Source organism: Antechinus flavipes, chromosome 4, assembly GCF_016432865.1.
Source record: "Antechinus flavipes isolate AdamAnt ecotype Samford, QLD, Australia chromosome 4, AdamAnt_v2, whole genome shotgun sequence".
Lineage (NCBI taxonomy): Eukaryota > Metazoa > Chordata > Mammalia > Dasyuromorphia > Dasyuridae > Antechinus > Antechinus flavipes.
The window spans coordinates 383,237,608-383,265,234 of record NC_067401.1 but is presented as its reverse complement, the minus strand read 5'-3'; the positions used below and the strand labels follow the sequence as shown (position 1 = coordinate 383,265,234).

General features: G+C 36.8%; 1 protein-coding gene across 1 annotated transcript in view; it reads right to left on the bottom strand.

The window, feature by feature from the left end:
* DSTYK (dual serine/threonine and tyrosine protein kinase) overlaps positions 1-27,627 on the bottom strand; it is a 66,277-nt gene that overhangs the window by 18,090 nt on the left and 20,560 nt on the right. Inside the window, exons 2-5 of the mRNA XM_051998542.1 lie at positions 17,279-17,667; positions 2,636-3,314; positions 844-1,076; positions 338-421 (exon numbers count right to left, since the gene is read on the bottom strand). Of these exons, the coding sequence (XP_051854502.1) occupies positions 338-421; positions 844-1,076; positions 2,636-3,314; positions 17,279-17,667 (1,385 nt within the window). The remainder of the gene's footprint in view (positions 1-337; positions 422-843; positions 1,077-2,635; positions 3,315-17,278; positions 17,668-27,627) is intronic.

Below are 27,627 nucleotides of genomic sequence, written 5' to 3'. Positions count from 1 at the left end.
GCAACTCACTTCCCCTGTTTGCCTTGCTCCCTCATCTGTAAAATGAGCTGAAGAAGGAAATGGCAAACCACTCCAGTATCTTTGCCAAGAAAACCTCAAATGGGATCACGAAGAGTCAGATATGACTGAATAATGACTAAACAATAAGATGGATCTGGAATAAAATGATCTTAGTTTGAATCCTAGCTGTACCAATTGCTACCAGTGAATTTGAGCAGATCATTTGTCCTCTCTGAGCCTTAGTTTTCTTACCTGTTAAGTGAGGGGTTTTGGCCCACATGACCTCTGAGTTCAAACTTTAAGTCAATGCTCCTGTGATCCAATCAGTCACCCATACCTGTTTGATCTGCTCCCACAGCATCCTGGTTACTGTTGACCCTGAGTGAAATGTCACTTCAACATGATAGGCAGCATTCAAGATCTAAAGAGAGCACAGATTGCCAAGTCACTGTTCCGTGAATGAAGTATCCATTTCCAAAAAGGAAATAAAGCTATTTGCTTCGAAAGCATGCTTCCATGCAAAGCCTTAAGTTTGTCCTTCAGGCCATTTTAATAAAATCAAGGTGAATGCTAGAGTATTATCTCATGAAAGGATCTGACAGCTTCAGGGCTTCTTTGCTCTTCCCTTTTCTACCTTTCTGCTATTTTAATGCTTATAAAGACCTTCCCCCTAGGCGGTAAACAGATAGATGGGGAAAATGACACTCAAGTTGAAGGCATCAGTCATTCTGGGGAAATGGATTGGGTGGAAAGAAAGTCCATAGCTATAAGTTTAGGAATTAGGTGTGAATGCTGTTTCATTTGTCACCAATATTTCTTTTTAAAAATCATTCTTTTAGATACCTGTTTGAGATAGTTACTAGTGATATGGATCGATACATCTTGGGACTTTTCCAGGCTCTGCAGACACCGTTCCAGGGTTCCCACAAAGCTCTCACGCAGGTAGTCCACTGAGCTGATCAACTTATTGGCCACAGCCTGGTTGAGCTGAGAGATGATAAGCTCCTGAATCTGACGGATGCAACATTTGATTTCTCTGGTGCCCACTGGCTCTCCATTCTCAGGGATGATGACATCTATAGGAGATAAAGGTGAGAGCTAGTCAGCAGGTGGGGAAACACAAGGGCATATTAAATAGAATGGTCACCTGTGTCAAAAGTTCCAAAGAATTTATAACTGACAGTAGTTACAAGAACGCATGGGTAATAGACAGAACAACTCCAGGCATGAAGCATGAAGATTATTTACATAAATAAAAGCTATGAAATTGTGAACATCACATATCCTCTTACTGGGCCACATATTCAAAGTTCTTTCTATAGAGGAAATAAAGGAGACAGAATCTTGATAAGAAAGGGGGATAATATTTAGAAAACTACTATTAATCACCTTGGCTTTCCTTCCTATATCCCCAAACATGCCTCAGCACTTCTCCACAAGAGCAATTCATTAGAGCCACTATTTTATGTCTCTGAAGAGTCTTTTAGGAAACCTAGCCTGCTAATCTATATTCCTTAAGTCTAAGTGTGGTATCTCTATATGAAACAGAAAGAATAACATGCTATTTTCCACATACCCAAAAAAATCCCTGATCCATTATTGGTAAATATTGTCTATGAAATTTTCCCCTATAGGTATATTTACTTATAGTGGTAAAAGATTGTAATAAATTATTCATCTTTCCTTGACAAATTCTCTTAACAATCAAGATACATTTATTATTAATAACAGGACATGTTGGCAAGACACCTAGCTAGAATTAAGGGTGTAATCTGGGGTCCCAGAATAATAAGAGTGATGATAATAAATAAAAATAAAAAAACTTCCACAGTGCTTGTAAGGCTTGCAAATAACTTTACAAATATTTTATAACAAAAATAGTTAACCAATATAGGGATTTAATGAGAATAATTTTCTACATTGAAATGATATCAAAAGAGATATTACAAAGTAGAATTTTGTGTCATTCTACTTTAACTAAGGTTAAATAGAGCCTATGTTATTTGAGGGTTACAACCCAGCATTCCATAAATAGTAAACCAATAGCCAATATAACTAACAAATTTAATAATCCCACTGAATTAGAATTGTCATCCAATTTGATTAATATTCAAAAAGAATAGGAAAAGAAATGAAGTCTGAACTTCTGGTCTGAAGATACCCTCTTGAGGTAGGATTTAAGGAAGTCTTTATGGGGTATGAAGCTGAAAGTCAAAAGGCAGGAGGAATAAAAGTTTGGGATATACTAGAGCAGTGAATTAATAACAATCTTCAAACACGTAAAGAGTAGTGAACAGCTATCTTCTGTTTCTACTGAGAACTGTGAAAAACAGGCATATATTACAAATTAAAACTAGATGTTAAGAAGAATTTTCCAATATTCAGATATATGTCTATGTTTCACACAGTTATGAAACTTTCTGGAGAGATCATTCAGAAAGCATACGTTTTCATCTTGCTAAATTATTAAATGCAAGATGATCCCTGCAAGCAAGGGAAAGGGAAAGTTGTCCTAGTAATCCTTTTTGACTTGATGAATTGATATGCCTTGTTTCTACAAATCCAACAAAAGGGTCTGAAGATGTAGTATGCCCAGCCGCCTACCGAATTCCCTGGCAATTACCTGGAAACCTACCTTTGAACTCCATGTTGGCTGCATCTTCAAGAAGTTCTTCCTTCATGATATTGAGAGTCTCCACAATCATATCCTTCATCTCCTCCTGCTTGCGGTTGGCAATGTTCATCAGTGATTCATACAATTCATTTTCCTTCTTCCGAGTGTACTCGAGCCGCTTCGGTGTGATCTGCAGGTCACGCTGCATGTCAAAGGCCTGGTTGATAAAGATATCCAAGCACTGGCAATGCACCAAGTTCAGAACTGTGGCTGCATCTACAAGGTGCGTTTGCAGCACCTGGTGAGTGAATGTGTTCAATTGTCGCAACTTATCACTCTGTTCCACCAACACACTCTGCACTTTGGCATCGAAGGCGGGAGTCCCACAGTTACAGTGACTATCATTCAGGTAGTTCAGGTTCACCAGCTGTCGGTGAAGCGATGATCTTTCAGTCTCCACTCTTTTCTTGGGGGATGAGTTGGGGGAAATCAGCTCAGAGCCCAGTTTCGGCACTTTGAAAAAGAATATGGGCAGAGCAAGCCGTTCCCGGATGTCCTTCAATTCCTCCTCATCTCCTTCTGAGAGTTCATCCTTGTTGATGGCAAAGATCATCACAGGCAGGACACCATTCACTAACTCACTCAGAGTATCCACTGGGGGATGGAATCCACGGCATGGCACGACCACAATGTCTACTTCCTGGAAAGTGGAAGGGGACCAGATCAACACTACTCTATTCCTAATTATGTCCCTAACCCAAAGCGAGAATCCGGCTGCCCTAAACTTACGGTCTGTCAATTTTTCACTTCATTCTTCTAGTAAGAACAGTTTTTGGTACAGCCCATTTAGGTATCCATTCACATCAAGAGTTTAAATAACAACAACAAAAAGCAGGATGAAATGGAGAGAGAAGGCCCCTTTGGTCACTTTAGGCTAAAATAGCATTTAATCTCTAATTCTCCTACCTACTTAATCTACCACTGGTGCCCTCAGCTGTCAAATGAGGCTGAAGGAAGAAGAAAAGACTGCACAAAGGACAGGATGAAAGACAGGTAAGAAAGAAAATTCTCAGGCAGACAGATCTTGGCATTTGTTATAGAAATTAAAACCAGCCTCTTTTGGAAGTTTATGGGTAACTTCAAACTTCAGCAGATTCAACCCAAGCTTCTTATTTTTACTCTGAGATGACGCCAAGCAGAAAGATGAATGAGGCATCTATGAGGACTTTCAAAGACTATCTGGGGTAGTTCCAGATTCTCCTACTCTTGCTAGTATCTCAAAGCTCCTGTCTCCTTCACAGCTGACTGAATTCCCTAGGATTCTTCCAAAGTCCTTGCCAAGGGCAAGTTCCAGCTATGGAGCATTAACTTGGGAGGCTGTATCATACATACAACGGAATGTGATGCCCACTGTAATGCTCATGAAGTTTCCAAGGTTTGCAAACTTGCGTATCACAATGTCTGAAATGAACTGTCCAAACTTCACATCCCTAGCAGTTATTAAATATCTGGATTTCAAATAAAAGTGGATTTGCAAAGACAAATATTCTCTCTCTTTCAGACAGATACTGTATCTCTCCCTTACTTTATTTGGGCAGTAAATATTTTTGACTTAACTTCCTATTCCTCTACCCCTTAAATAAGTCTCTATTCCTAAGTTTGTGCTTCTTTTCTGGACTGCTAACAAGGAGAAATGCCACGCTATTGTTTTCATTCATTCTTCTTTCCATGTAACAGGTACTTTGGAATTTTTGCAATCTTTCTCACCCCACATAAAACCTAAAGGTCTTCGCCTTCTGTTCACCCCAAAGAAGCTTCAAGCAAATTTATTTCAGTTCTCAAATTGGTAGTTTTATTCAACTTGCCATTTTGACTAAGTTTCCTTATGCTGAAATGTGCTCTGGCAATCTCAGTGTTTGGAATCTAGGGCCAAACAGCACAAATCCACCAACTCTTCACCCAACATTGCCATGCCAAAATGAGACTGGCTGACCCATATGTATCACAAAATGCATTAATGCTATTCTGCTTAAAAGACTTATTCTGACACTTCTTCCTTTTGTTTAGTGCAAATCCATTTTCAACACCCTGAGTTGAAATAGTGCCGAATTTGCTTCAGTAAAAGAAATTCAAATGATAGTAAAAAGGGGCAAATACATAAATGCCCTGGGAAGAAACCCTATATGTTTAGAAATAAAATGAATTTCCACATAGGAGTCAAACTGGGATATTTTCCAAGGTAAATGCAGAAGTAAAGGAGGGAAGATTAAAAACCCTAAGTTAAAAAAGAAAAAAAAAAAAAAACAAATTTCTCGATTTCTACAGATTTCTCATAAGATATACATATACCATATGTGTATATGTAAATCAGAATCAGAAATTTTATCTTCCGAATAGAAATTCTTCAAAACAAATTAATTGAATACCCACATGTGTGCAAATTCATCATAAAATGGGCTCAGAGAAATTTCTAAATTCCCCAGGTGACCTCTAGGCTAAATCATTTGGTACAGGTTAATAAGTCTTTCAAAACACATCCAGTATGTAACAAAAGGTATAGGAAACGGTTGTTATTTAATTTCCTTCTTACCTCCTTAGTCCCTAAATTAATTTAGTGAAGTTTGTCTGCTCTGACTATCATGAAAGTCAAAAAACAAGGCATACTGCTGGCATTGACTTGGCAAGTTTACAAATTAGATTGGAATGGGATATGTGATTCTGCAATATTCACCATGAAGGGATGACTCATGCCAATAGCTGTAAACAAAAGGGGAAGCCAGAGCTGTCTCCAGGAGACCGGGAGTGAAAAATAATAATTAATACAGTCAGAAGTGAGCCAGAGAGGTACGAGGCTATGTGATGGTCCAGATGAGAAAGGAATATGATCTTAAAACCTTTCTTTCCTATTAATCTTCCAAACAGAATGTATAGATTGACATATCCCATCAATTCAGAAGATCCCTCTTTATCTGAAATTAGTATTTGTACTCTGTCCAAACAAATGAAACAGCAGAATTAAGTAAAAGATTTTATCTTTAGCCTGATCAGAGAAAAACAATATTCAGGGTATCATAAGGTTATCTTCTAGTCTTCATTTACAGTCATAACCAAATTCCCTGAAAAGATTGTTTTTAAAACTCACCTTCTTAATCCCACAGATAAATCAATTCCCAGGTTATTGGAGCTGCTATGGAACTATAAATGTTGTTGGCAGGCCTACCCTGATAAGCCAAATACAATTCAGAAAACTTCAAACTTCACTTTTTTTTTCCCTGAGGCAATTGGGATTAAGTGACTTGCCCAGGGTCACACAGTAGGAAGTGTTAAGTTTCTGAGAGCAGATTTGAACTCAGGTCCTCCTGACTTCAGGGCTAGAGCTCTATCCACTGCACCACCTAGCTGTCCCTCAAAGTGAAGTGAAAAAAAGAGAAATATGACACAGGACATTTTTAATAATGAGAAAAAAATTACTATTGTGTGTCTTTTTTTTAAAGCACCAGCTTTTATAGAATCCCAATCATATGTTTTCTTGTCTAGGACACCAGTCATATAATTGAAGGTAATTATGTTAACTGATGATATAAACAGAAGATACCTACTGACTCAGATTGAGGTGGGTAGATGACAGATATCTTGGAATTATGAATGTTTCTGAAGGCTTGGGACAATAACCAATCTGTAGAAGTAATGTTGTTAGGGCACAGCTCTCATCCTGAGCAATTTCTTAACTTGATCTCTCTCAATCTCATTTCTAGTTTCCTTCTACCCCAACTCTCCTCCTACCTTCCACCTGCTACAAGTATATAGTGAAATGGTGATCCCTGATATTTATTTGAAATTATAAGAATCTTTACTTGGTTCATTCCTATAACTTACCTACAACACTTAAATACCACTTCCATATCTGCTAACTGTAAGCCTCTTAAGAAAAACACTTTGACTCTTGTTAGGTCTTACTTATGTAGCTGACCAGTGTCTCTTTCCATGTACTTTCCCAAAAATGATATGCATTTCCTAATACAAATCCTTCCTGAGAAGATTACTTTGGAAAACTCCCACTAAAGGCTTCTTTTGTCTAATTCAATTCATAATTTACCAAGATCTTCATAAGACAACCAAGAGCCCACAAAGAACTGACAGCCAGTTTTTCTCCCTGTGATGGAAAAAGTCAATTATGTAAATCCAGAAAGAAGGACACAAATAAGATCTGTAAAAGTGTCAAGTATTCAGCATTTTATAAAAATCATTATGCAAGCAGATAGACATTTGTAACACCCAAATGCAAAGGTGTTGGACAGAGCTCATAATTGCCAGCTATTTGAAAAAGCAGTATCTCTTATAAGTTCTGCTCTATAGAGTTACTTAACAGGGAGGAAGACAAGCATTCTTTTGGGCAGAGAATTACACATTACTTTATGCTAATTATTTTAAAAGAAATGGACACCCATAATAACAAAATCACCCCATCATTTCCCAGCACCAATAACAAGTTTTTCTGAATTATAAGATCCAGTGAATCTTGAAGGATCAGGCAGCAGAGTATATCAAGGAGTCCAGGATACCAGAGTCTGAATCCTGCCTCAGACATTTCCTACCTGTATAAGTCTGAAGCTAGTTCCGTAAGCTCTGTGAGTCAGCTTCTTCCTTTTAAAATGATAATAACAGCCACTACTTCACAAGGTTGTTGTGAAGATCAAATGTTCTTGATATAGTAGTGTAAAGGGCAGAACTTTGGAGAAGTATATTTGAAACAAGGTGTTAACTCAGAGGAATTGATGAGACGATGGTTATCTAGTTTACATATACTTAGCATGGTGATATAATGGTTCTTCAGTTGATGTAATTGTATTAGGGTATTTAAACTGAGAACAAAGTCAGCCACAGACATTCTATCTTTGACCAGCCTCGAGGTGGCTCTCCTGCCTCCTGCACTATGGAGGAGATCAGCAGACTGGCAGAGGAGACTGGGTCAGACTATGACAGACACAGACTATGAAGGGCACAATAAAGACTTGGACTTTATTCCTGCCTATTCTTGTGGTGATTATTTTGCTGAGACCAAAGCTGGTCCTTAGGCCCTCCAGAAAGCTAGTCAGAACATAACATTATGGGGCCCAACGTGGGGCATAAGCATAAGAATTACAAGAAGAACCAGCAGTGTTCCAGAGCTGTTCGCGAGAAAGATCCTTCCAGAATTCCTTCGGTAACCCTCAGGGAAGGAAAGGGAAGAAGAGCCCTGATAAGACTGTTTTAGTTGGGGTGATTAAGTGGGCCAACACATCAAAGGGTCAAGCTGGAGACTGATGAGAGACTGAAATGCTTGTTCTGACTACAATCCTCTCCTCCGTTTGAAAGTTTGCCTCCATGATAAGATCAACACCTGCTACAACCATCCAGAAGCAATAGTGCTGCTTGCATTCCTGTGTGCTGACCATGCTGGGGGGAGGAGGGGGAGAGGGAAGGGGGAATAACAGCAAAAAACAAAAAACAGGGAATTGTTAAGGGACAGGTTAATTCTTCGATTCTTCGAGAGCCTCCACAGCTGTGGATCATAGCATCTGAAGGAGCTGCAGGGCAGCCTTTGCTGACACAGGTGTTGCAGCCTGGGAATGAAATAAATTGGAGGCAGAGGGAAGAGGAGAGAGGTCAGACAATGCAAAGGTCTCTCAGTAAAGAGGTCAGAAAACAGCAACTGCCTCTCAGTCTCCTTGTATCATCCTCTCACAAGAGGGGATCCATTATACAGGTTTGGGTTGGATCTCCAGCAGCCACTGTCAAGTGGCTCCCGTGTATTCCAACATAGTAGAAACCCTAATAATATAAGAAACCCCAAAACTTTCTCAAAAAAAAAAAAAGAGGAAAGAAAAACTAGGCCATGAGCCTTGAGGGGAGTGTAGCTATTGGGAATGATGTAGCACAAACTTGAAAAATGTGTGTGAAAGTCAGGGAGTTTGGACACTAAACTATCCTTCAAGGACCTCTGGTTTGCTATCCAAAAGCCTGGGTGGCTATGTTACACCTGGACTCAAATAAAGAGAACTTCTTAGTTTCATGAAAGAAAAAAAGGGGTTATTGTTAGCTCCCATTAGAAATTTCCCACCAATCATGTGGAGCCCCAATCCCATGATGTCACTTATCCTGCTTTATTCTTTGTTCTGCACTCCCCAATTCCACCTCTATCAGTTTTCCCTATAAATTTACCTGTTTTCTCTTTTCTCTCTGCTATCTTCCTCTTTTGAAATTTAATCTGTTTTAACTGACATTAAAATTATAATAAAACTTTGCCTCTTAGCTTAAAAATTAAGCTTCCAAATTCTTTTGACACACCCATGATACTGTTCCAGAATCCCATTTGGAGATCCCATGAATCCTAACACTCTTAACATAGGTAAAACACTCTGTAAACTTTATAGCTCTATATAAATGTTAGCTCTTGTTATTATCATCAATATTCTTCATCTTGACATCACTATATCCATAGCATTACCATCTCTTTTGTTGCTGTACTCTAAGGATCAAGGGACCTTTCCATCTGACTTTCAGTTGAGCCTTTCCCTGTGTTGATTTCCCATTAAAATGGTACTTCCTTGAAGGCAGGCAATGGGCTTATTTTTCTATTTGTATGTCTAGTACTTAGCACAGTGTTGTACATAATAGTAAGTACTTTTAAAATGCTTTAATCATTCATTTATTCATTATTTTGAGAAAAGAACAAGAGAAAAATGTAAGTAAGCTTCAAGTTTGAAAAAAAGGAGATGTTTCAAAGAAGGTGAATTGCTGTACATGGGAATGGATGTGAGATACTGGGGAAAATTACTTTTTATAACATCTTTAAAGACAATCTATGAAAAAGTTATAAGTTGGCCACCATTACTGCAAAGTACATCCCTATAAAATAAGACTCCATTCTCTTCGGCTTCTCCTTTTTGGAGTCCAGCAAATCAGGAAAGGAAGTCAAAGAGAAAACAGCATCTTTAATACCTTATGATCCCCGCGTAGGGGTTCTACGGTCTATAAGTACATGTACTGCATACCAAGATTCTAGCAGGTATCTACTATTTAACTGATCCAGCCCCCCCAAAAAGGTGAAAAGAAAGCTGATGTAGAATGATATGAACTTAGTATTAAGAGAGAAAAACAAATGTATTAGTAGCAAAAGGAGACTGGACATACAAGCAGGTTTGGATTAATTGAAATCTTTCTTTAGTTTATCTTTTAGAAGAATCACTCTTAAAAATGAAAACTAAAATTTCAATCTCTTTGCTTTTACATATTAGGAAAACTTATCCTTTCCTTTAGGTGATAGTGGTTTTACTAACATTTTGCCAAAAAAAAAAAAAAAAAAAAAAGAGAGAGAGAGAGAGAGAGAGAGAGAGAGAGAGAGAGAGAGAGAATAATATTGTGATAAAGCAAGAAAAATATTCTTCTTTCAATCCTATAGATGGTCAATTTTGTAAGATATTTCACTAAGATTACTATACTATGTCATATAGTAATGTTATACACTGGGGAAAAGAGGGAAGGAAAGAAGGAAATAGAAAAACAGAGAAGACAGGTGCCTGCTTTCTAAGAATCTATAATTTAGCCTATGCTTGAACTTCCCTATCTCTTTTCAAAACATCTCTACTTTTTCTCACAGTCAAGGTTTCTCTATATAAGTATGTTTTCTGAATATTTTTTCTTTTCTTCTCTCTTACATATGTATTTCTTCCTTTGTCTTTTTTTTCTTGTAATATTCCTTCTTAGCTTTAACTCTATATCCTCCTCTTACTTTATTTCTCCAACATTATTTTTTTTACTGTGGGGTACCCTCTAGAAACCCATACTTTTCCAGCTGGGAAGGTTTTTAGCAGTTACCTAGTGAAAAATCTACCAAAATAACAACACCTTTTTGATGGTCCAGCCTATGCCTTAACATTTAAGATGAGGCATTCACTGCTTCCAGAGTGTAATTAGCCACATTTTAGGATAACCTAAATTGTAGGAAATGCTTTCTTACATTGAGCTTAAACATGTCTCTCTGTAATTTTCACCCAGTAGTGAAATTGCACCGTGGAGTCAAGAAATCCTTTTCCCACATGCCAGCCTTATAGAAGATAATAATGTTATAAAATCTTTTGTCCAGAAAGACCATTCCTTTATACTATAACCTTCCTCATTCCTAGTTCCAACCCTGCCCCATTTACTCTTTAACTGATTATAGTATAAAACCTCCTGAGCTTGTCTGATTAGCAGTGGATTAAAAATGATCAAAATAAGACTAACAGAGAGGCTACTAGCAGAAAAAAACAAAATAGCAGTAAGAGTATATTTATAACTCTTCCACAAAGAATAATCTATTGTTAACTTATATAATCTCTTGTTGCCCAATGACAGACATTAGTGCATGAAAAGACTTCTGGGAAATGCAAAATTATAATTTCATTGAGAGACATTAGTGAAGAGAGAAACTTTTATTCCAAACAATCATATAATTAGAAAGTATTAATGTAAACAGGAATTCAAATTAATATACTGATTGAGATCTTTCTAATATTTTGGCTTAGGAACCACCTTAAACTATCCTAATATGCCCCATCTTGCACTTTAACTTCACAGCCAAGTCAACATGGCAGGCTTACTAGTCAGAAAGCATCTGCTTCCAATAAATGGGTTGGTGGCAAGAGAAGTAAAAAAAGATCAGCTAAAGCAAATGCACCAAAATAACATAATAAGCCTGCCCCAGAAATGATCAAAGAATCCCAACTAACAGCTTGTCAAAAATCCAAGTCAGACAAGCAAATATAATCTCTGCTTAACTCTTTGGTCCTCCCCCTTTCATGCTCTCTTAATAACCATAATACCAGCACCTTCACATATTTCTATAGGATTTCCCAGTTTGCAAAGGACTTTTCTTAAAATAACCCTGTGAGATAGCAGGGTGGTTATTATCCTCATTTTACAGATAAGGGAACAGAGGCAGATAAAATTTAAGTGACTTGCCCAAATAAATGGCAGAGCCAAGACTCAAAATCAGGCAGTTCTAATTTGAAATCTCACTACGAAAGGAAATAGTCTCAGAGTGGAGAAGAAGAAGGAGGATTCAAGATAGAAAACTATGGGGGGAAATGGTTTAAGACAAGAGAATGAGAAAAGGAACAAAATGGAGCAATTCATAAATGGTTTCTCAAGTAGAGAAATGTCTTAGTAAACCAGGATGTAACTGGAAGAACAAAGCATGAACAGGTCCAAGTTGCAGACCACCTGCAGTGCTTTCCCATCCTGCTGATAACAAACACCAGCTAAGATTTCAAATCCCCCACCCCTTTCTTATGTCCTTCTGGTACAGAACTTCCCAGTAAGAAGTCTCAGTTAAACTGCAGATGGATTTGAAATAAAACACAAGACAACTGCATTTTTGTGTGTGTTAGCTGTTTATTGATTCTTTTGTAGGTTTTCTCTTGGTCTAGGCTTGTGATTTCATTAGTATGGGGAAGGGTCAGTGAGGAAACTCCTTCTACCAAGGCCAATCCATAATTGTTGCATAATTTTCTTTAAGAGTTACTTGGAGCACTTCTTAAATGCCCTGTCTAGAGTTTCCTTAAGGATACATTGCTCCATATTTTATGTTTACCTAGTCACTCTTTTTTGTCTTAAAGACTTCAGATAATGTTGTAAAAAATTACTCAAGCATGAGTTCTGTCAATAAAAAGTTATAATTATGAAAAAAAAACTTCAGATATAGTTATAATCAGATTATTCTAGACTCACATAGCTAATTTCAGCTATCTACTCAAGTTCCAAACATGTAATGGGTATTAAGTAAATGTGCTGAATTAATTTTCGCTAAGGCTATCTTAATTAATATTAAGAATTTAATATAAACTTAGTGACGTTGACAAATATAATAAAATATTCAAATTTATTAGATAGCTGCAAGTAAACTGCTGAAATTAGTCATGTGACTTAGTCTAGAACAAACCATTTACTGCTAATTCATGAAGACTTAAAAGTGAGGCATTAGAAGAATGAGTATTGTATGAGAGGATAAGGGTGGTGGGAAGTTCTGCTTTGATTATTTGACAGTTCAAAATGAACATCCCATTTCCCCTTATTCAATATTGGCTTCCTTTAATCAAATGTTTCCTTGACTTGCCACCCTTTCCAAATCAAGTGAACTATTTGGAGCTGATTTGTCCTAAATATAACTAAGCCAAACAAAGAGATCTCTGTCACTACCATGAGAAATGTGCAAGAGGGCTGTTAACTGCCTTATGCAGAGGCTGAACTTCAGGGACTGGTCTAATTTAAACTGCTGCCTGAACACTGAACAAAATGATTAAGAACCATTCATCATCCTTGGGGTTGGGAGTGGGGAAGCAGAAGATACACATATATCTGAACTATTTAAGTAGTCCAAGCCAGTCAACAGATCAAACAGCAAAAAAGGGAATCCACTCTGATATCTTCCACATCAATAGTTATGAAGAACAAAGTGATATCCAGGCAGCACTTGGCAAAAAAAAGTTTCATGAGATGCTCATCAACTGAGGAATGCAATTAAGTGGTAGGACTGAAAAAGCCCTAGACTTAAAAGTCAAGGAGATCTGAATCCAAATCTTCCCTTGACACTCACTGACTGGACAAGTCATCTTACTCCTCAGCCTCAATCTCCTCATCTATAAAAAAAGGACAACAGCACTTAACCTCTCAAAGGTGTTGTGAAGATCAAATGAAATAACAAATGCAATGTGCTGTGCAGACTTTAAAGAATTATAAGAGTGCTAATCATAATTATTGTTGTTTTTGTTGTCATAGTACATGAACGTAATGGAATTCCACAATATTTTGATAATGAATGGGGTGGATTCAGAGAAAGCTGGAAAATTTATATAAACTGACTCAGAGAAATGAATAAAAGCAGGAAAATAATTTATGCAATAATAACAATGTAAAGATAAATCCCTCTGAATAACTTAAGAATTCTGATCAATTAGAAGCATTCCCAAAAAGATCAGAGGTAAAACAAGGTTGCCCAGTATCACCACAATTATTTGATATTTTACTAGAAATGAGCTTTAGCAATAAAAGAAAAAGAAATTGAAGGGATTAGAGTAAGTAATGAGGAAACAAAATTATTACTCTTTGAGGATGATATGATGGCATTTTAGAGAATCCTAGAGAAGCAACTTTAGAAACAACTTTAGCAATGTTGCATTTTATAAAATAAACCCATATAAATCATCAGCATTTCTATATGTTACCAAGAAAGCTCAGCATTAAGAGATAGAAAGAGAAATCCCAGTTAAAATAACAATATAATATATACACATATATGTAGAATATAAAATAACTGTAAACAATATCAACAAGACAAAGCCAGGAACTACATGAACACAATTACAAAACACTTTTCACACAAATAAAGTTAGATCTAAACAACTGGAAGAATATCAATTGCTCATGGTTAGTCCAAGCTAATATAATACAAATGACAATTCTACCCAAATTAATCTGCTTATTCAGTGCCATACCAATCAAACTGCCAAAAAAAATTACTTTATAGAGCTAGAAAAAATAATAACAAAATACAGCTGGAAGAACAAAAGGTCAAGAAAATGAAGGGAATTAATGGGGGAAAATACAAAGGAAAGTAGCCTAACCATAGCAGACCTAAAATTATATTATAAAGCGGTGGTCATCAAAACCATTTTGTATGCAATTTTGCATTGGCTAAGAAAAATAGTGGATCACTGGAATAGGTTAAGTATACAAGACACAACAGTCAATAATGGCAGAAATCTATTGTTTGAGAAACCAAAGACTCCAGCTTTTGGGATAACAACTCACTATGTGACACAAATTGCTGGGAAGATTGGAAAATAGTGTGGCAGAAACTAGCCACCGGCCAACATCTAACATCCTATTATACCAAGATAAGGTCAAAATGAGTTCATGATTTGGACATAAAGGATGATATTATAAGCAAATTTAGGAGAGCAAGGAAAAGAGTACCTATCAGACCTGTGGAGAAGGGAGGAATTTATGGCCAAAGAAGAACCAGAGGAATTTTGCATTGTGAAATGCAAAATAGATAATTTTGATTACATTATAAAAAGGTTTTACACAAACAAAACCAACACAGCCAAGAGTAGAAGGGATGCAGAAAGCTAGGAAAAATTTTTCAAAGATAGTGTTTCTGACAAAGGCTTTATTTCTAAGATATATAGAGAACTGACTCAAATTTATAAGAATATAAGTCATTCTACAACTGATAAATGGTCAAAAGATATAAACACACAATTTTCAGATGAAAAAAATTAAAGCCATTTCGAGTCATATGAAAAATGCTTTGAATCACTTGATTAGAGCAATACAAATTAAGATAATCCTACTTTACACTTCTCAGATTGACTGACAGGAAAAGATCATGATAAATGTTGGAGGGAATATGAGAAAACTGGGATATTAATATATTGTTAGTAGAATTGTAAAATGATCCAACCATTTTAAAAAGCAATTTGAAACTATGCCCAAAGAGCTATAAAACTACATTCCCTTTGATTCAGTAGTCTCAATACTGGGTCTACATCCCAAAGAAATCATAGAAGAGGGAAAAGGACTCATGTTGCAAAAATGTTTGTAGGACCCCTTTTTGTAATGGCAAGGAACTGGAAATTAAGTAGATACCCATCAATTAATGGCTGAATAAATTATGATATATGAATGTAATGGAATATTATTGTTCTATAAAAATGATGAGCAGATTACATGAACTGATATTAAGTGAAGCAAGCAGAATCAAGAGAACATTGTACACAGTAACAATAAGATTATGTGATGATCAACTGTGATAGCCTTGGCTCTTCTCAACAATGTGGTGGTTCAAAACAATTTCAATAGATTTGAGTTGGAAAATAACATTCATATCCAGAGAAAACTATGGAGACTGAATATGGATTAAAGCATAGTATTTTCAGTTTTTTGTTTGTTTGTTTTTTCTTTCTCATGTTTTTTTCCCTTTTGGTTTGATCTTTTTTACATAACATGACAAATGTGAAAATATATTTAAAAGAATAGCACATATTTAATCTATATAAAATTATTTGCTGACTTGGGGAGGAGGAAAGTATGGAAGGGAGAAAAATTTGGAACACAAAGTCATACAAAAATGAGTGTTGAAAATTATTTTTGTATGTATTTGGAAAATAAAATATGATCTGATCAATTACAAATCACAGTTCCAGAGAACTGATGGTGAACTATATGCCACCTCCTGACAAACAGAAATACTAATGAAATATACGTGTGTGGACATGGCCAATTCAGAAATTTGATTTACTTGACTATACATATTTATTACAAAATGTTTGTAATTTTTTTTGAATCAGCAAAGAAAATAAATACAAATGATTGAAAAAATTATTAAAAAATGAAATTTGACAAACCACATGAGTCAATAGAGATAAGTCATAGAAATCAAGAGTGACTTGAACAAACTTGGTAAGAAAGGAAAAACCAAGATTCCAGTTATCCTGATAGAAATCTGCATTTTAGTAGGCCATCACATTCAATCTCTCATCTGTTATATTGGTCTGGGTACTTAAAATACACCAGGGATAGGTACAGACTAACCCAAATGGACATGGCAACTCTTGGAGACTAAGCCATGGCAGACAGGGATTTGTGCCCCCTTCAGAAGGCAGCTGGCCTCATCCAGTTGCACAAAATATCTATTATTATTTCGCAAGTTCTCCCTCTCTCCTCCAATATGCCTCAAGTGCATTTTTTCTTGTCCAAGCATCTGAATATATGCTCCTTGTGAGCAGGAATTTGGGTCAATCTTCATTTTGTCTCACATCTAATAGACATTAATTACTGCTGAATTTAACTGAATTTTAAGACTCCTCTTTCAAATAGTCCCCCCTTACTTCATAGCTATATAAAGTCTATCCTCTGAAAACACCTTCTAAAGAAGAGGATATGTCAAAGTTATGTAATTCATGAGTAATCCAAGATTGGTTCCAAGGAAAAATTCCCAACTCCGGCTCCCAATCTTAAGCTCTAATTGTGATCATTAACAATATCACCCTTTCTTATCTCTCTTTCTGGAAAGGTAGCTAAGAATAAATTTTACAGCATTTTCTTCAAAAAAACACATAAATTTACTCTTCCAGAGTTTCCAGAAAAACATCCTCTTATTTCAAAGTAAAGAGAATACATGCACAAAAGGGCTAAGCAGTTCAAAGGAGGTCTTCTAGCATAACAGCAATCCTGAAATCAAAATGGAAGCAAGGTTCTTTACCCATTTAATTCTCCTCTATTTAGCAGGTCATATTCCCCTCAACTTCTGACTGCTGTCTTTGAGAACACATAATACATTAATTAATTAATAGTGTTAAACAAGCGGCGTTACCCCCCAGGCTACTGAAAGAAGGTGCAGCATGCTGCCAGAGGTCACTGATATATTGTGCATGTTGGCCCAACTGCTTTTGGTATCCCTTTTTTTTGTTACAAGGAATACTTTGCTGGATAGGAGAAGGGGAAGTGATATATTTGGAAAGGAAGTTACATGAAAAAATTTTAAATATTAAAGCAAAAAAAGAAGCCAGACCCAGAAGGCTGGTTGTAGGAGCTCTGTGTGTGTGTGCCTGTCTGTACATGAGCAGTGAGAGCATCTTCTACCTGCAGTAAAACGTGGGGCATGGTCACCTCCAGCTCTGCCAAGATGTGGGTGGGGTCCTCACTCTCTTCGTGGGCCTCCAGGTCCTCCTCAGGAACGGTTTCCCACTTGCCCTGGTGCGAGGCCAGAGTGTGCACTAGTTCATAGTGGCCGGGCAGCGCCAGGCTGACCCGTGTCTGGTTCCCACTGGTGAAGCGGAGGCGCCGTCGCTTACAGCCCTCCTCGCTGCCCCGCTTCGGGGTGGGCAGTATCCGCTCCCCCAGCAACATGTTCAGCAGCTGGCACTTTGCATTACAGTCCTGGCCCAGGATGAAGATACAGGGAAGGCAGTTCACCATCAACTGGAGGAACTCTTCTTCACGGGGAGGGAAGGAAATGCAGCTCAGGTGCCCTAGGGGTCAACAGGGAGAGAACAGGGAGGGAAAAAGAAACAGACATTCCATTAGGATGCCAGGATTTAGAATGAGAAACCACTGGGGTTTTATCAGTTTTTAAAACCATCAGGAAAATAACCTAGCCTATCAAAATTTCAAAGGGATTCCATGAACACGTCATAGGATTTTTATTCTTGATCATAATTTGTGATTTCTATCCAAGATAAAGTAACAATAAGCTAACCCAAAGCCCCTTAAACTATGGGTCATGATCCCGCATAGAGTCACAAAACAATGTGGGGATAGCAAAAAATTTCGAGACATTAAAATTATCAAATATTTCACCAAGGTTTAATTCTTTAATAATAAACAAGCACATCTAACTCATTAGTATGCAAATTTGCTTTAATCTTTAATAAATGGTAAAATAAAAGTATACCAAAGAATTGTTTTAAAATAAACTTCTTTGTGATTTATTATCAATAAATGTTTGCTCTATGTACCTATTTTATAAACCTATATACCCTATATAAAACTTTCTTGGATAAAAAGAGATCACAGTGGAAAAAGTTTAAGAAGCCCTGAGCTAACCTACTCTTATCTTATACATGAATGGTCTAGCGAGTCTGTCACAAAAATTAATTCATAAACAAATACAAAATTAACAGAATCCAGCTTCTCAAGAAGAATAAACTGATTAAAACATGCAAACTTCTAAGGAGAATTCAAGTCCAACAATGGGAAAACCAAGGACCTATTCAACAGGAATAACCTAATGTATGAATACAATACATATAATATCTTCATTCCTTATGAATTTGCTTCTGAAAAGTTTATGCTATCGTCATCATTTATATGACAGATATGTGTCATATATGTGCCTGTATATGCATATGTATGTATTTGTACGTGTATAATATACAAACACATATGTAAATGCATGTGCATACACTCCTATTGCACTTAAATGAGGATAAATTTTAGTGAAACATAAGTTCTGGAGGTTTTCCCAGTTCTTTCCAGGACATGCAGTGATGGCAACATAGCCATTAGCCCCTTCTACAATCAAAAACAGACCAATTAACAATCAAACCAGTTTCATGAGATTATTATATTGCTTCAGCGTAGAGTTAGCAAAGACTCTGAATGAGAACAAGATGGCAGTGACCTCCAAAACAGTAATCAGTCAAATCTAGAAAATATGATCTTTCTCTCCAATCATTTTCAAAACAAAACAAAAATTCCTCTTCTTCATCATCCTTCTCTCTTTAAAAAAAAAAAAAATCACTTTTCCTCTGGATAGTTGTTTTGTTTTCCAAATAGGTTCAAACAATACAAGAACAGAGGAAAGATCTTTAAACACCAAAACAAGTTGGGGCAGCTTTGTGAAAACTGGTATGGCCTTTAACTCTGAGTCGGGTCCCCAGTTTCCACCCCACATTTCCCTTACTGTCACACAAGGTGAGGACCAACAGGCAAATGCAAACTTCTTTGCCTTTAGACGCACAAAAAGTACAATTCTAGAGATACAAGATCCCTGCCTGCAATGTGCCGGCTGACAGGGTGCTCCATCTGAGAGTATCAGGCCTGTGCTATAGTACTGGACCAATACCCAACTATTCACTTTGTACAGTGAAGGAAAGTCTGCTTCACGTAAGGTGTCACACTTCCAAAGGATAGTCTAGCTCTAAAATATTCTAGCTGATCCCCCCACCTCCTTCTCTCTCACATAATTCTGCAACAACATTAGGAGCACAAAGCCAAAGCTCTACTTTCAATAAATCTGCTCACAGCTTTGGCGGGAGAAACTCATCAGCAATAATAGAAATGAAAAGAGTAGCTTGACTAAGAAAACCAGGCATGCTCACTGCCCAGCAGAGAGGAAAGCTCTGCGGAAGACAAAAAAACATTGGCTAATGCCTACTCTGTGTAAGGTGAGCAAAACATCCTGACAAGATATGGTCTCTCCCTTGAAAACTTGAGGAAAGGATACAGGCCTACTTATTCTCATATTCACATTTCAAGTGGGGATAAGAGTCCCTTGGATCAGAACCTGCTTGTGGCCAGAAATAGTCTTACACGCAGCAAGACAGAGAGACACAATTTGAAGCAACCAAATAGGCAGCAAAATCTAAAAGAGACAGTCCTCCTAAATCTATCTATCATTTCAAAATGGAAGATGAATAAGGGCATGAAAATAGTGATCCCTTATTTGTATTTCAGAATTTTAAATACAACAAAAGCTTCGGCCTGAGCCATCAAGATGTCCATTTGGCTTTCAGCACTGCTGTAATTCACCTAATCTTTTTTCGCTTGTGTCTGGGCTTTTTACTCACACCCTGACTTCATTTTCCATACACACACACACACACACACACACACACACACACACACACACACACACTTAAAAGTACTTTATTTTTTCTAATTACATGTAAAGATATTTTTCAACATTTTGTTTTATAAAATTGTGATTGCAGTTTTTTTTGTCCTCCCCCTTCTACTCCATAAGACAACAAACTGATATAGCTTATACATGTATAATCATATTAAACATATTTCCACATTAGTCACCTAACTGACTTCTAATGAGAAACCAGATGACCTACAGGGTCTATTTCAACCTAAGATTCCATGGTATGAAAAGCATAGGTTTAAAACTGAGATCTGTGATTACAAGGTATTAAAATATAGAATAGTTAAGAAACCAACACTAACTACAACTATGCTAATGCTCAGGATTATCAGGGAGAGGCCTAAAATTCTCTGAGGCGGTGTCCAGTATATGGGGAAGGCAGAAAAACACAGTCCATCTGCCAAAACCACAGCAGACACACCCATTTTATTCATCTGGCATAAGCTAACACCCCAAATTCCTGATACTGAAATACCATAGTGAACAAATATACTGAGGAATCGGACTAGAGACTACTGATAAGGAAATTTCCACTTTCATTTGTATTATTTTTTAACTAAGTGAATTTATAAGAGTTTGGGAAGCAACAAAGATATTCAAATTTATAAGAATTCAAGCCATTCTCCAAATGATAAATGGTCAAAGGATAATAACAGACAATTTTCAGATGAAGAAATTGAAACCATTTCTAGTCATATGAAAAAATTTTCTAAATTATTATTGATCAGAGAAATGCAAATTAAGACAACAAAATACCACTACACACCTCTCAGACTGGCTAAGATGACAGGAAAAGATAATGATGAATGTTGGAGGGGATGTGGGAAAACTTAATACATTGTTGGTGGAACTGTGAACTGATCCAACCATTCTGAAGAGCAATCTAGAACTATGCCCAAAGGGCTATCAAACTGCATACCCTTTGATTCAGCAGGGTTTCTACTGGGCTTCTATCCCAAAGAGATCTTAAAGGAGGGAAAGGGACCCACGTGTGCAAAAATGTTTGTGGCAGCCCTCTTTATAGGGGCAAGAAACTGGGGAAACTGAATGGATGCCCATCAATTGGAGAATGGCTGAGTAAATTGTGGTATATGAATATTATGGAATATTATTGTTCTATAAGAAACAATCTGCAGGATGCTTGCCTGGAGAGACTGACATGAACTGATGAGCAGAACCAGGAGATCATTATACACGGCAACAACAAGATTATACAAAGATCAATTCCGATGGATTTTTCAACAATGAGCTGATTTAGGCCAGTTCCAATAGACCTGTGATGGAAAGCATTTACACCCACAGAGAGAACTATGGAAACTGAAGGTGGATCACAATATAGCATTTTCACTCTTTTTGTTGTGGTTTGATTGGATTTTATTTTTTCTTTCTTTTTTTTTTAACTTTTTGGTCTGATTTTTCTTGTGCAGCAAGATAATTGTATAAATATGTAAACCTAGAAATTTAACATATAGTTTTACCATGTTTAACATAATATTGGATTACATACCATCTAGGGAGGAGATAAGGGGAAGGAGGGAAAATGGAAACACATGGTTTTTCAAGAGTCAATGTTGAAAAATTATCCTTCTATATGTTTTAAAAATGAAAAACTTCAATAAAATATATATATATATAAATATAAAAATATTAAATCTCTTGACTATAAGAAATCGGGGAGAAGTATAGAAATGTAGTTGCTCCTTAGCAGCTTCTATGGTCAAAAGTTTAGTAGAGGAAGAGATTTTCACTACTGCTTTGAATGACTTTGTAAATTATCTAAAAACCTAAAATACTAAGGATCCTTGCTGGCCCACTATAACTACAGACCAAAGGACTGTTGAATTAAATAAAGGAGTTTTCCTATTCATTAAAAATAAAAATGAAAAAACTTTAGACACACAGTTTAAAACTTTCAAGCAAGCTGGCAGTGGAATAGAAGAACAAAACCTGTTTCTGACCTGGAACAACCGCTTTACACACAGTTAAAGAACTTCCAAGTTAATAAGGTTTCCTTTATAATTAATACAACAGCATCCACATATGGTACTACCAGAAGGTAACAGCATGATTTCTTAGGGGCCAGTTAACATTGCCAACTCCCAAATGTTTTCCACCGACCTCTCTTGCTAGTGGAACAGAACTGTGGCTATCCAAGCAACAGAATAGGAAGCTCTCATCCTAGTCCCTCAGTCAAGTGCCATACAGGTTCTCCATGTATAAAATGAGAGAAGTAGGCTAGATCTTCTCAAAGTTTCCTTATATTTGAAAAAGCTTAAAGGTCTCTTCAAAGGTTATCAAAGCAATAAGCATATTGTTAGCCACAGAGAAAAATTAACAAAAATTCAGAGTAAAAAATCAGAGTTTGGACTTTTGTCCCCTAATGATAATAATAGCTAACATTATACAGTACTTTCAGATTTGTAAAGTACTTTACAAATATCTCATTTTAGAGCAGGACCAGAAGATCATTATATGCTTCAACAACAATACTATATGATGATCAATTCTGATGGACATGGCTCTCCAACAATGAGATGAACCAAATAAATTCCAATACAACAGTAATGAACTGAGCCAACTACACCCAGCGAAAGAACTCTGGGAGACAACTATGAACCACTACATAGTGGTTCCCTATATTTTTGTCCACCTGCATTTTTTATTTCCTTCACAGGCTAATTGTACACTATTTCAAAGTCTGATTCCTTTTGTACAGCAAAATAACTGTTAGGACATGTATACCTATATTGTACTTAACTTATATTTCAACATATTTAACATGTATTGTTCAACCTGCCAACTGGGGGAAGAGGTGGAGAGAATGAGGGGAAAAGTTGGAACAAAAGGTCTTGCAACTGTCAGTGATAAAAAATTACCCATGCATATAACTTGTAAATAAAAAGTTATAATTAAAAATATATATATCTCATTTTATCCTCAAAACAATTTTGGCTAGTAGGTGCTATTATTATCCCCATTTTACAGATGAGGAGACTGAGGCAGACGGCAGTGTTGTAACTTCTTCAGGATCACACAGCTAATAACTGTCTGAGGCTACATCTGAATTCAGGACTTTCTAACTCCAAGTTCAGTGCTCTATCCACTACATAACCTAGCTGCCTTATGAAACTTATGAAGCTGTCTTCTTATAATAGAGCATGAGAGTTATAAGGAGAACTGAGTTTGAATCCTGCTTTCCACCTAGTTTTGATATCCCCATCTGTAGAATGGAGTTCATTAGATGAAAGATTCAGAGCTGGAAGAAACCCTAGAAGTCCTCTGGTCTAACCCCATCATTTTACAGATGAAGAAACATAAGACTAAAGGGAGTTAACTGATTTGACCAAAGTTACTGGTATTAAGAGGCAAAGCTGATATATGAAGCCAAGTCTTCTAACTTCAGCCTTGGACTCTGTCTACTTGATACTCCCAGTATTGCTATATAGAGCTGTTATGAAGATCAAAGAAAGCCATGATTGGATCTGTTAAGAAAGTTTAGATAAAAGTTGAGTATCTCAAAAGGGATTATTTCTAAATGGACCAAATAACACCTTGGTTGTCAAAATCTACATAGCGGAATAATAAATTCCATTAAATTCAACAAACATTTAGGATGTTCTTGCAAAATACCAGGCACTACACAACAATCAAGGCCAACAAAACACAAATGAAACAATCCCTGCCCTCAAACAACTTATAGCATGCTGGGAAAAGTCAACATTTAAATAGCTAAGCAAATAAAATAAAAGATGAAAAGTTCAAAGTTATTTCCAGAGATGGGAGAGAGTGAGGGGCTACAGAAGAGCACTAACAGCTGTGGAAAATTCAGAAAATGCCTCCTGAGTCTAGGCAAGTTTTACACAGACCTCTACATTGACTTCAGAAGGTAAGGCTAATACTTAGGGGGAAAAATAACTAAACTACATTTCCCAGTCTAGGGCCTCCAGCAATTTCATACTTGAAAAGTTCCCAAAGCAAACCAGAGCAGTGTGGCTGACTCTCTGGACTAAAATAAAGCTACCAAGAATCAAGAGCAAAAATAGGGCATGAAAGAGCCCCCAGGATTGCCAGTCACCAATGGTTAATATCTCATTTCTACTTTGTGATTGCCTTGAAATGCCACTTGAAATTCTACAGAATTTTTCTTAAGAAAATGCATTTCATGACCAGCAGAATGAATACAGAGAGAACTGGCGAGACTTACATGAACTGATACTAAGTGAAATGAGCAGAACCAGGAGATCATTATATACTTCAACAACGATATCGTTTGAGGATGTATTCTGATGGAAGTGGATCTCTTCGATAAAGAGAGCTAACTCAGTTTCAATTGATCAAGGATGGACAGAAGTAGCTACACTCAAAGAAAGAACACTGGGAAATGAGTGTAAACTGCTTGCATTTTTGTTTTTTTTCTTGGGTTATTTATACCTTCTGAATCCAATTCTCACTGTGCAACAAGAGAACTGTTCAGTTCTGCACACATATATTGTATCTAGGATATACTGTAACCTATTTAACATGTAAAGGACTGCTTGCCATCTGGGGGAGGGGGTAGAGGGAAGGAAGGGAAAAATCGGAACAGAAGTGAGTGCAAGGGATAATGGTGTAAAAAATACCCTGGCATGGGTTCTGTCAATAAAAAGTTTTTTTAAAAAATGCATTTCATATCAATTCTCAGAGAATGTTACTCTTAAGCTTCAAGTTAACATTTTCCCTGTTAAATACAAAAAGAAAGAAACCATACTACTATCCTCCGATGTGATAACTAATGACCTATTTCCTTTAAGTTACTGGTATAAGTCAGCAAATAAAGCAGTCACTTTTTATAAAAAGGGGAACTTAATCTACACTGAATCATTCTTATTGTACCATTCTCCTTCTGATCAATGGTCTAAATGTGTGAGATGCTGGACAATTTAACATAGGTTATGACGATGAGGAGAGTAACCCTGCCTACAAGGGATAGAACTAGCTATCTTGGTCTAAATGGTAACATTTTCTAACCTACTGAACTAAATTGGCCCTAGCATTTAAAAAAATATAAGTTTTGATGTTTTGTTTCTCATGAACTAAGAGTGCCAAAAAAGAAGGAAAAGAAATATTTCAAAATGCAGACATTTATTCTGGCTGGCAGCACAACCTATTGTCATCATTCCTACACAAACTTCAAAAGGGCAAGTCACAAAATCCCTGGCAGATGAGGTAGGCAGAAATCCTACTAAGAAATGAATTTCTTTATCATTTTCAAACAAGCCCTCTGAACTCTAAGCTATGCTATCTTCACAGTTTCCTGAATTATCAGGAAAGTAAGCCAACTCTGAAGGACAAAAAAATGGACCTAAATTAGGATAACCTAAGTTTTAGGAAACTTAAGTTTTCAGATAGTATGGATTATAGAAAATGTTTTTTGTGGACCACAGTTTGAATTGAACTTACAACAGGCAATGTTTATGTTAGAAACACTTCTATCAAATACCTTTTTGAGTTTTAACTTCTTTCAATATTACTGCTTCCTAACAAAAACACCTTTGCTTTATAGTAGAGAAACTACCTGACAGATCTGCTGTAGCAGGGCTATCCACAGGAATCTACCTGGAGCCAAGTATTCACAGGCAAAAAGACACAAAGATTATTCCAAAACACCCATTTTTTTTCTTTGCTTCCACAGGGCTCATTCCAGTAGGAGATCAGTAAAGCTTTCTGGCCCCCTTTCTGTGGGTACTGAGCTTCTAAGTTCATAAAAACTTTGTTTTCCCTGAATTTTTCCAATGCCCAGTGAAATTAGAAAGCCTGGTTACACTGGTATCTTCTATTTTAGATCAGTACAACCCTGTAAGGAAAAAAATATATTCTAAAGAACAAATAAAATGCATATATTTCACATGTTCTTTAGAATATTCACATATTTGTGTGTGTGTGTGTGTGTGTGTGTGTGTGTGTGTGTGTGTGTGTGTGTAATTAACATCTCTATCTATATATCAAGTATCTCTTTAAGTTGGCTTTCAAAAATCTTTATTAGCATCTGGAAGGTGATAGATTCTTCCCAAGCTCCCTACCCTGTAGAAATTATCTGAGTTCAGAAAAAATTCAAGCAGCAGGCAACAATGATCTGAGGCTGGTTTCCAGATGCTCCCTCCATGCTACTGAAGCAGATGCAGAATAAGAGGACCAAAAATGGCACATGGGGCATAGGAGTGCATTTCAAACGATAAAGTAAAAGAAGCTATTCCCTTGAAATAAGCCCCAGGAAACTTCCATGAAAAATATGTAAATTGGCTTCCCAAAGATATCTTATCCCATAATTCAGAAGAATAACCCAAAGGATCACTCAACAAAGTGCAGCAAAATCTGGAGCTCAGGAAAAGAAGAAAATAGGGAATTTTATTAAATAGGAAAATTATAGCATCACCTACTAAGGAAAGTAAACAAGAACCTAATTATCTATGTCTTCAACATCCTTATTAAAGCTGTTTCCACATCTTCCACATCTAGGGCTCTAAGATATAGAAAATTTAAATAACTGACCCCAAGTCAGACTGAGAATCCAGATTCTCACTTCCACATCTGCTCAATTGATTAGAGTAACTCCATTCTTCAATCATCAGTGTCCAAAACAAGTCAGTGTTTAGTAGGCAATAACTGGTTGAGACAGGTAGGAGACACTATAGTTAAAGCGTTGAACCTAAAGTCAGAAAGACCTGAATTTAAACATGGCCTCAGGAATTAACTAGCTGGGCAAATCATTTAACTTCACTGCCACCGTTTTCTCATCTGTAAAATGGGGATAATAAAACATATTTCACCCAGGTTTATGTGAGGATAAAAGAGATAATGTTTGTAAAGTGTTTTGCAAACTTTAAAGCACCATATGCATGCTGACAATTATATAACTGAACAGTGGATCCTCACTGATACAAAGCCTAACCCTGAACTGGTCTATAGGGATTCTCACAGAATCAGAAGCAGCAGAATATACCTTCTAGGCCCAATGCAGGGCAAGGGCTCCTTGCCACACACCACTGGGCCACTTCTATGCCTCAGGCTTCCCCCACTTCCCTTCCCACACTAACACAGGGAGAACCAACAGAGAAGGCCCCTTGTTGGGGCAGCAGCAGCTGAAGCAAGTCCCCCAGGGGTTTCCTGTGCATCAAACACACTGGTATCTCAGAACAATTTTCTCACATTACTTAACTCTGGCACATCAATGAACAGGAAGGATTGATTTTCTAACTTTTTCCTGCTTGTTCCTCTATAAGTTACCTTGTTCTTTGAGGTTAAAGCCAGAACCAAAGTTGTATGGAATATTCCTAAAAAAAAAAAAAAAAAAAAAAAAAGTAAATCCCATACTGGTTTATTCCAAATCCCTCTAACTTTGAAAAGAAAGCTGCTTCTCTGAACAGATTTCATTTCTTTTCTGAAAAGCTTGGTGTGATAAGCAGATTCACAGAAACGATGAATTCATAGTTCATTCCTCATTAGGCAGAGAGGATGAAAAAGAAGATTAATCTCAAACCAGTCTAGCCTGCATGGACACAAAAGCTCTTGGTCTTAAGGAGCT